Here is a 10296-nt window from a genome sequence, read left to right as displayed (position 1 = left end):
AGACCGTCTCTTCCCCTTGACAGATGCCACAGCTCGGGGTGCCGGTATCTGCAGCAGCGGCTGCATTAGCTAATGCTTCGGTGGAGAGAATTAATTGTCTGAGCAGCAGCTAGGGGCAGGAGGGAGCAAGTGATTATGCACCCTCATTTTCTGCCTCTGATTACTGTGTTCTCAGCCTGCTCCCAGCTGATGCGTTTCAGAGGCATTTGAGCTCACTGTCTATCCGGCGGCTAAACCTGCAGGATGCTGCCAGATGGAATCACAGTTTGTTCAGGTAAGAAACACAGCACAGGATGACAAAAAGCCAAGCAAAAGCATGGTTAAAGTACATTGCATTTACCATCTAAAAAGATGATTAGGAGTTTGATAGATGAACAAGTGAGTGAGTGTGGGACTGAAAACATACCAAAGCCTGCTCACTTGAAAGAGAGACCCAAAAGAGGAGCTGTGTTAATAAAGACTGATGAAGAATGTGGGGTTTGTTGGTTTTTTTAAAAGAACACTTTTCAGGAGGTTTTGTGGATTAAGGTGATACATTTGAAGCATTTTCACCAGGCCTACCACATCTTCCTACTTAACAGTGTCTTGTACTTTGCAACATCTGAGGACTCCGCTTTAACAGAACTGGGATGTTGCATCCCTGGGAAAACACACTGGGAAAGATCTGGCTGCTGTTCCTTGCACATGGATATTCACGAGTGGTAGTAAATGGATCAGACTAGACATTATCAGGACACCTTGGTATGTGAGACATGTTCATGTCATAAGGGCTGAAGCACCATGAGGTTGGAGTTAGGGGCAGCTCTGCTGACTCAGATGGAGGCAGAGTTGTCTCCTGCATTCTGTGCCCAGATCTGCCACCACAAATGCATTCTGGCTTGGGCCAGGTGAGAGATTAAATGTAGCTCTTTTGGGAGAGCAATCTGGAAACTCTACGTTCAAGGAGAAAGAAATACAAATCAGAGAGCACATCCACAATAAGCATCTGATAAAATTCTTATTTAAGTGACTGGAAAAGTCCTCCATTGTTTGAGATGGGTTTGGATATTTAAAAGAACGAGAGGCACCATGGACAAGTAGTGTTTGTCCAGCACTAATCACTACAGACACTTAAAGAGACTGAAATTCCTTTAAAAGATTGCTTTGTGTCCAAGTGACAGTTATACTTGAGCTAATTTCTTGTGCTGTCTGGTTCAATCTATATGCCTGCACTTTAAGGGCTCATTTAGCTCGAATGATCAGTGATCAGAAATAAAAATATCAAAAGAAATGTGTTGCATATGTGTGTTTTTAACCAAAACTGGCACCACACAGTACATTAGCTGCTGCCTGCCAGGCTGTTTTCCTTGGCTTTGCCTGTGCACAGATGGGAGAGGAACTTAACGTTTCCCCTGTTATTACTTAGCAAGTTTTTTGTGCTTTTATATTGATTAAGCTTAATGCTATTTCCAAAAACAAACAAATTCTACCTACACTAAACCAAAAAAAGCCCTCCTACCAACCAAAACCCAAAACTTTTCCAGTTGGTATCTACGACTTTCGCACAGAACACCTCCAGCATCCTGACAATCTACAGGAGTCAAAGAATTTGTGGGATTAGCACAGCATAAAGCTGTAGCTGTTAAAATCATAGATAACACACATACATACACAGATGCCATTGTGTATATACGCACATGTACACATATGTAGTCCTTAGAAGTTATCTGGGAGGGTATTTCACATTTATTTATTAGTTTACTACCCATCTGCAACTCTGAGGAAAGGACTTCTGATTTCAGAAAGCGGTACGAAGCAATGGGAGTCAAATGAGCTCCAGGAGCAATCTGGGCTTTTTTGTGTTTCCTTTCCCTGCGAATGCTCTCTTCACTGAGCTGCTGCACACAGCAAACAACCGGGAAGTTTCATCTCAGAGATAGTTGCCATTGACAGGGTGGGTGAAGTGATTCCTAGCAACGTACCTAACACCTCTGCTTCCCAGGGGACCAGATTCCTCCTTGCATACGTTACTGTGTCAGCCATCACGGGGCAGGGCAAATGGTGGTGGTGGTGGTGGTACCGGAGCAAAAGGAAACCTGGGTGCGTTACTGCAGGTGGAAGCTGCAAAGTACTGGCCTGGATAAGCAGCAAAGCCCACACGCTGGAGCATGTCACAGCATTTAGCAGAAGGGACATGCAAGTATTGCAGGGGACAGCTTTGAATACTTCCTTACGGTCACGACAAAAAGAGAAAGAAGCTGTTAAAACAGGGAAGGAATTGCCCCTTTTCTGTAACATCTCTGCTTGCAGGCTCTGCTCACGGAGACTTTGATGGATGCAGCACGGAGAAGTCACGTGGAGCCGAGCGCGTTTTACTCCAATCCTCCCCACAAGCCTCTGCTACCTACAATGAATCTTGGGCTTAGGAACAGAGTCCTCCGTCTGGAGTCACAGTCCCAGACAGCTGAATGCTTTGGGACGCTGACACGTGCCTCGGCTTGGGAGACTGCCAGCTCTTTGATGCAGCGGGCTCACAGAGGCTGACTGCAGAGCACGTGGAGGAGGGAAGGGTGGAGGAGCCCTTCATTTGGCTGCCAGCTTCCAAAGCGCTCACTCGCTCATGAGGTTATGTGACAGCTGTGATTGAAGCAAGCGTGGGAGGATGCAACTGCAGGAAAGGGAAGCTCTCAGGCTGGGCTGGGTTTTACAAAATGAAAGCCAGAGCGGCATTTGCTGCAATGAGAACTCCGCTGTGAGTCAGGCACCTCTATTAAGCAAGGCCTTCCACGAGGAGAGCCACAGGAACGGCCTAGTTTAATGCATGCAGAAGACAACTATTGAGCCGTTCAGCAGATGCCACAGCACTACATTAAGAAAGATGCCTGCATTCAAAGGAACCCATTGATCAGTGCCAACACCCAGACAGGCCCAGAAATACCAGAAGGAGCTGGAAACGCGGCTGTGAAAGCTAGCACTTGCAAAAGACTCTCCTCCCAGCCCAGGCAGGAGAGGAGGAAACAGAAGAGAAGCTGTTGACTGACCCCACGCCTGAAGCAGGCTCCGTTCCTTAGCAAAACTCAATGAGGGCTTAGGGCACCAATCCCTCTAATGCCTCAGATAAACAAGAAAGGGCTCCTGGCTGCAGAAACGCTGTTGAAAACAAGCACAAGGACAAGAGGCTCCAGGCCTGCTCTTCCAACATATCCCTCTCCTCTGCAAAGGCCACAGATACTCTGGGAATGCTGAGCCTAATTTCTGTCCTCATACTTTGCTTCAGTGGTCCAACAGATATTTCAGCCTGCCTTCCTGAGCAGGCCTTTCACTCACTCACGCACACTCGTCGGCCCCGGGAAGCTGTTAAAACAGCCACTAGTGCATGGACTTAGTTGCGGCCTCCACCACTTGTGAGTGGTACCTGTCAGGAAAGCACCAGTTGATTCCTAGGTCTCTCCACATGTCCAGCCCTGACCCCACAGCTAACATAACAGTAGCAAAAGAGGGCACGGAGCTGTGCAGCCAAGGCCAGCCCTAGGCTGCTGTGGCCCTGAGGTGGCCATTGGCATGTCCGAGATAGGGTCAGAAAGGCATACCTAGTTTGGGGATCAAAAAGTAGTGCTTTTTCCAAGCCAGAGAGAAAAAGAGGTCTCCTTGTTTCCAAAACCACGCCAGTACCTGTTAAGTACTAGGCTCAGCACACTAAACCTCACCCGTGTCGGGTGCCAGCTCATAAAAAGCAGAACGCGCTGGCACAAGCCTGGGGCACACTTCAGCAGTGTACAGTCAGCAGCAGGAGGGCAATACTTCAACTCCGTGACCTTCACTCACGCTGTGATGAAGACATATGGCACGAGAGCATCTCATCTAACTTTGGACACCTATGGTGGAGGCTTCTCCACCCCCAGTGACTAACTAGGATGTCTTTACAAATGAGAAAAAAACAGGTTTACGTCATTTTAGGGTAGACATATAAAGTATATCCACAGCTGTGCTGGTAGGACCTATTTCTCTGCCATTACTATAAACAGAGTCTCAAAGTCTAAAATCAGGCGAGATAAATCCTATCGTTACTGACTCTACATGGGACTGGAAACCCACTGAATGAGTTGGGAAAATCATCACAGAGACCTCCACATTATGGTCACAGCTGGCCTGGATTCCTTTTGAACTGCTGGCTGCTTGAGGGTGCTTTCCTCTCCCAGTAACTTCTTGTGTTGCTGGGCTTTTAGATTCATCCTTTAGCAACCCAAAGCTGAGAAACCTCTTTGGGATGATGTGCAAAGTTTATTATATGGGAGGATGAAAAGCAGATGAAATGCTAACAGCGCAGCCCAGCACTTTCCTGAAACGTTACAAACCTTGCCCTTGCCTTCTGGTCTTGCAGCCCAACACTCCCATCCAGGAAGCCCCAAATCTGCAGTTGCAAAGTCCCCCTCCCCATGCCCCATGACGGAGGGAGCGGGCAGATTCCATACCTTCAATGGGTTTGGGTACAAAATGTGATGAGGGTTTGGTTTTTTTCACTCGGTTTCCCTTCATAATTTGACCTTCTTTATTGAGTCCCAGGAACCACGCTCGGCCGGATTCTTGCTGCCGGTACAGCGTGGAAGAATAAATAACGTAGTAGTTTTCAAAGACAGATTCCTTAAATTTGCACTCTGGTGTGAAAACATCCTGCAGTAAGAGAGAGAGAGAAGAAAAAGCAATGGAAGGAATTAATCACTGATCTCCTAAATTAGGCATCACTGAGCGATACATGATGGTCACGCACTGCAGTTAGTTTAACAACAGACATCAGCAATACCGGCTCCCAGCAATAACACACATCTAGAAAACTCCCTACTGAAAGGGAATGCCCTTTTTCCCCAGCAGAGCTGTGGTTTGCAAAACAGCCTACAGTGAATGGGCTTGAAAAATACGCAGGAAAAGTCAGGAATTTGTCAGGATTTAGGCTGGAACACTAAGCAAAAAGAAAAAAAGAGAGCTGAGAAGCAAAGAGACGGCCTTGCTGCTCATCTGCTGCTCGCAATGCCTTCCCCTGGCTTTGCTCTTAACTTCCCTGTGATGGGCAAGAAATGTGCAATGGTCATTGTCTAAAACATTGAGGTTTCTTCAAATTCTTATGGGCAAAAGGCAGTTCATCAGGGGCATTTAAGTGGATTCAGAGAAACAGGAGTACAAAAGCAAGTAAACAATTTATTTATTTTCAAAAGCGACAGGAAGAAATGCTGGCACAAAGCCTGGAAATCTTTCAATAAAGAGAAAGAAGTAATTTTAAAGATTTCTGCCACAAGTATTTCTGCAGATACTGAGACCTGGTCCCACACCTGCCCAGGAACAGAGGACACACGGGCCTGTCTGAGACATCCCCTGTGCTGGCTGTGGGGGTGGCTGTGCCTTTGCGCTTGGACTGGCTTTGCATAAAGTCTCGAGGAGGAAAATACACCCAACTATGGACCAAAACTCGTCACGTCCCAGTTACTTTTCAAAACTTTTAACACAGGGAAGTATTAAACCTCTTTTAAGAGCTGGCTGGCCAAGGGACTCTGTGGCAGTGGGCTCCCAAACCTTCACTGAAGCAGATGTGGTTGTTGGTGGGTTTTTTTCCCCCAGACTTTCATTTTGAGCAGAAAATTCACCCTGGCCAAACTGGGTTCCTTAAAACCATGACATTCTTGCAAAAAGAGCTCAAGCCACAATGAATATGCATTTTCTGAAGAAAAACTTTTAACAAAAAAAAATCCCCTTTTCTAGGACCCAGACAAGGTATCTCAGAGCCCTGTGCGTGAAGGCAGGTGCTGCTACAGGAGAGTGATGCAAGTCTTTGGGAGCTTCTCCAGCCTTGCCAATGGAAAATCCATGACCAACATCTGAGCAAAGCATCTGGAGTAATGCCACATTTACTGGAGACCTCATTTAAGAGTGAACATTTTGAACATTCAGCAACACTGAGGTATGTATTCCCAAGTGCTTCGGGGGTTATATAAAGTGCTGCTGGTCTGACAATAAATCCAGCCTGCAACAGACCTACGGAGACAGGCAGCCTTGAAGCCACAGAAGATAAAGTGCAGCAGAAAGCACGGGACTGTGCTGCACACGTAAAGTTTGCATCAATCATTAGACCCACACAGATAAAACCAGCGTCAGCCCAACGGGTCATTTTGCCCTATCTGAAGGAGTCTTCCCTGCTGGAGAAATAAGTATTTTAGAAAGGAGTGAAACAATCTAGATGATTTTGGCACTATAAAATAGTGTTTGAAGTAGCTTCCCAAAAGATCAAGCGTTTAAGCGCTCCCTAAATCTGCCCTTTATCTCCAGGCTTTGTCTTGGCTTGGAAGATGCAGCTCACGGGGGAGCTGGGCAGTCTGCAGCAGCTGCTGGTGACCAGCTGGCTTGGGGGCTCTCCTTGGCATCAGGCCCGACCGGCAGCAAACCCCGCGATGGAGAGCTTCTCTAAAACCAAACTGGACAACTCAATCCCCTTTTTCATGCCCCGGTCACCCCATGAGTAAAAGTTTAGTGAGAAAACTCCCCTTAGGAAGACTGAAAAGTTGGTAGGCTGTGAGGGGTAGCTACCAACTTGACCAAAACATGGAATTTACTGTGCATTTGAATTTACTGGATTTTCAACATCTGTTTTAATTTCAGCATGGAACAAAGACTTATTTTCAAAGAAGCAGAAATATAAAAGCTAATGCATTTTGAAAATGTTGTTTCAGAAAGGAAAAAAATTCCAGATTAAAAAAAAAAAACATATTTAAAGTTTTCAGATACGTATCTATTTTTAAATTACCACAGTATATTTGATGACATGCAGCAGCTCATAATAGCAGATGCCATAACGTATATCCACTTGTACCAATAAAGCAGCAAAAATATGTTATTTTAAAGCAGATGCATTTAGAGACATCAACTTCATGAAGATTTAAGAAAAATAAATTTCCTTCAAATGTTTAAGCTCCCCCACAAGCAAACAAACCTGTCCCATTGTTTTTGTGAGTTGGCTGGTTGATTTCTCACCCCCCACAATTCAGCTGAAATAGCACTTCAGGACATTAACCATGGCAACACCACCAAGAAACATCCCAGCTCTGTCCACTTGGCAATTTAGAAAAAACACAGATTTGACAGCTAAGTTCTAGATAAATAATGCCATTTTTATTCTTTATTATTAACCTTCTTATGTATATCACATCATCAGCAACAGCCAGTGTCCCACTGTGCCGCGTAAGGACACGCACCAAGATGCAATCCATCCTACTACCAAACTGACACGCCGCAGGGTCTTCACAGGTCTGAGCACCAGAAGTCTTTGGTGTGGGCACTACCACGTGTAGACACAACACAAAGGGCAAGCAGATGGAGAAGGAGAAAGCAGTTCACCACAAAGGAGATGGGACACACAAGCAGGACACAGACCACCCCCAAGCACTGCCTGGGGATATTTCGGGTGTCCTCTAAATCTATTTAACATGCAAACCCTTATGTGTCATTTCATTGGTATCTTCTTGGTGGCCAATGTCAACCCTTCAGCTACATCGTGTCACTTAGTTTCTGCACATCCCTCTTGCTGACGGCTTTGGGGCTACCAATAACAAAAGGCTCTTGGAATATTAACAGCAGAACCTCTCTATATGCTTACTGTCAAAATTAATTGTGGCAATTATGTCAAAGCAAGTGGGAAGTGCTGTTTCAGTTGTCTGGGGCTGAGAAGAGCTGGAAAGAGGAAAGTACAGGTGAGCTTAACAGGCTTCACATATATAATAAAGCAGCTCTTAGCAGCCACTGGTGCACAGACTGAAATCTGAGATAACTGAAGGTATTTTTGGAAAATCACTGAGCTATTGGCCAGACCTCTGGGGCATGCGAGTTGTTTTTTGTTTGTTTTGTTGGGTTTTTTTTTAGGATGAATTCAGCGGTCATGAAACGTGCTAGATGGGCAGATCTGGAGTCCAATACTTTCTCTTCATCCCACAGACACAGAGTGGGTAAAAACAGCAAAGGGATCCTCAGGCTGTGTCCACCACATGCTTCTGACAGGGCATAAGGACATCCTCCTCGAGAGGTAATGGTATGGTAAGCCCTGGGGTCAAGAGCACCCACTTCACTCTCTCACTTAGTGCACAGACCTTTTGAAACAGGCTTATAATGAACCCCACTCAATTATTTTCCAGCTCTGCTTGACAGGGATAGCATGACCAGCTACAAGACAGTGAGAGGACAGATGGCTTCATCTTTTAATCACCGATCTTTTTTCAGTCTTTAAACAAAGAAAGAAATCGTGACTCTGTTTTCTGTACAAAATTCATAGAGCTCTCAGTCCCCTATCATCACCTTCATGAACTCAGTTCACTCAGAAAACCCACCAGCTGTCCTCATTAAAAAGCATGCTTGCGATTTGGAGAAAAGAAAAAGGAAATTTGGCTGATGTTATGTTAATGTGAAATATGTATCTTTGATTAAATTATTTTTGCAAAGTAAGTAAATATTTATTTTTTTTTTTTTACTATTTGGAGATTTAGAGCCTGAGGTATTTTGTTAAATGTCTATAGATATTACTGAAAGCAGTTTCAAAAAAACAGATCTTCTTTTAATTGTTAAATTAAAAACCTGCATGAAATACTTGTAAAAGAAATGTTAGTAATTTACATGCAAATTGATTAGCATCTGCCTGCAACTTGTTTTCTGTATCTCAATCCAACCCCTTGAACAAAAGGCAATTCCAGTAAGAAGAGTAATTAGATTTGCTTTGAAAAACAAACATAGGTCTGGCTTATACTAACTCCAGTTTTACTGGAAATTACACAGTCTAGAAAAAAATACAATGGTATCTGTAACACAGAAAATTAGGGAGACCTTATTCAATGACAGTTGCAATCAAAGAAGGGAGCTAAACGGATGCAACTGCCCTTTGGGAGGGATTCAGTGTCTCAGACCTGCTCAGGGAGGGTGTAAGGTACCATGGATTGCCCCAAAAGCTATTTCTGGTTTAGAAAAACAAGATGTTTCATTTATCCTTGATCCCAGTAGTGTCTCCTGCCATCTGTAGATGGAAATGTGGATGGGACTTACAGGCACAAGCCAATCTCTGTATCACTTGGGCCAATCTGGTCCTTCAGAGAGCTGTTGGGAATGTCTGGCCCCATCTGCACCCCTTCCTAGCACAGGCTGGGGGTGATTTGTGAGAGGACAGATTTTTTTTCTAATCTACCTCAGCTTTCACCTGCCCTGGTCAGGTAAATCTAACCCAGCCTCTTGGTCTTGAACATAGTAAGTTTGATCAGACCCTTCTTTGCACTTCTGTAAAGCTGGAGAAGCTCCGCAGATACCAGTGCAGAAGCATCACTGTCAAACCTGCGGACATGATGCTGCAGCGTATTCAGGGAATGCACTGCCACCCTCCGACATCTCGGCTCCTTCAAAAAACGCCAATCCAATGGTGTCACAGCCCCGGTGCTGCTCTGAGCAAGAGAGAGCAGTGCCAGCCCCTGCCCTGCCTGGGGGCATCACTGCCACTGGCACCCTGAGCATCCTCAGCCGGGACGTGCAAAGAAAGGGTGTCCCTGTAAGCAACAGCATGGTGCTCCTGGGTACTGATCATGAGAGCGACCAGTTTGCTCCCTTGTTTGTTTAGACCAAGCTCTGACTGGCACGGAAGCCCCTGATGTCCCCACACCATGGCAGAAATGGTGACACGTTTCCATGCTCAGGGACAGAAAGGAAGCCGGCAGAGGACCGTCACTAGCTGGTATGTTCAAACCCAGCTGCTCACACAGCTTCCCCCTGGACTGGGCCACTTGTTTGTATTGCTTGCCATTGCCCTACAAACACTCTCAAAACTGCCAGATAAATAAAGATTTTTTTTTTTTTTTTTTAAACTCAAGCCCTCCTTTTATTATAACTCAAAGGAGAATAGCAAATACACCCATCCATACACAAACCTAATGACTTAATAAATTTAGTCACTGAAACTAGCAGCAATAAAAGAAAAAGCCCATTCAGCAAGTAGCTGGTGCCACGGTTTAGGAAAGGGATGTTAATTATGAGTGTTGAAATATCTAACACACTCCCAGAGCAACAGTTTTCCTTTGTTTACAGCACTTACGGGTTTCTCTTTTATGTTCTGCACAATTACTGAGCCAGATCTTGAGATGGGATAAAAGCACTAAACTGCACCAAAGTCTATGGCATGACAAGGCTTCCCTCCCAGAGAATCTGGCTCAGGATACTTACTGATGTTAGTGTTAATACTTAGAGCTCATCAAGTAATTCAAAACATACTAAGTAGGAATCATAAATATCATCAGAGCTATCAGCAGT

The 10296-nt window shown here is 45.0% G+C and overlaps 1 protein-coding gene across 1 annotated transcript in view; it reads right to left on the bottom strand.

The window, feature by feature from the left end:
- Positions 1–9384, bottom strand: part of LOC104628541 (fibroblast growth factor 12-like) — a 13297-nt gene extending 3913 nt beyond the window's left edge. The window contains exons 1-2 of the mRNA XM_010297166.1: positions 9331–9384; positions 4452–4650 (exon numbers count right to left, since the gene is read on the bottom strand). Of these exons, the coding sequence (XP_010295468.1) occupies positions 4452–4650; positions 9331–9384 (253 nt within the window). The remainder of the gene's footprint in view (positions 1–4451; positions 4651–9330) is intronic.
- Positions 9385–10296: the final 912 nt, after the last annotated feature.

This window comes from Phaethon lepturus, unplaced genomic scaffold (genome assembly GCF_000687285.1).
Source record: "Phaethon lepturus isolate BGI_N335 unplaced genomic scaffold, ASM68728v1 scaffold7161, whole genome shotgun sequence".
NCBI classification, from domain to species: Eukaryota; Metazoa; Chordata; class Aves; order Phaethontiformes; family Phaethontidae; genus Phaethon; species Phaethon lepturus.
This window is presented reverse-complemented; position numbering and strand designations above follow the sequence as displayed.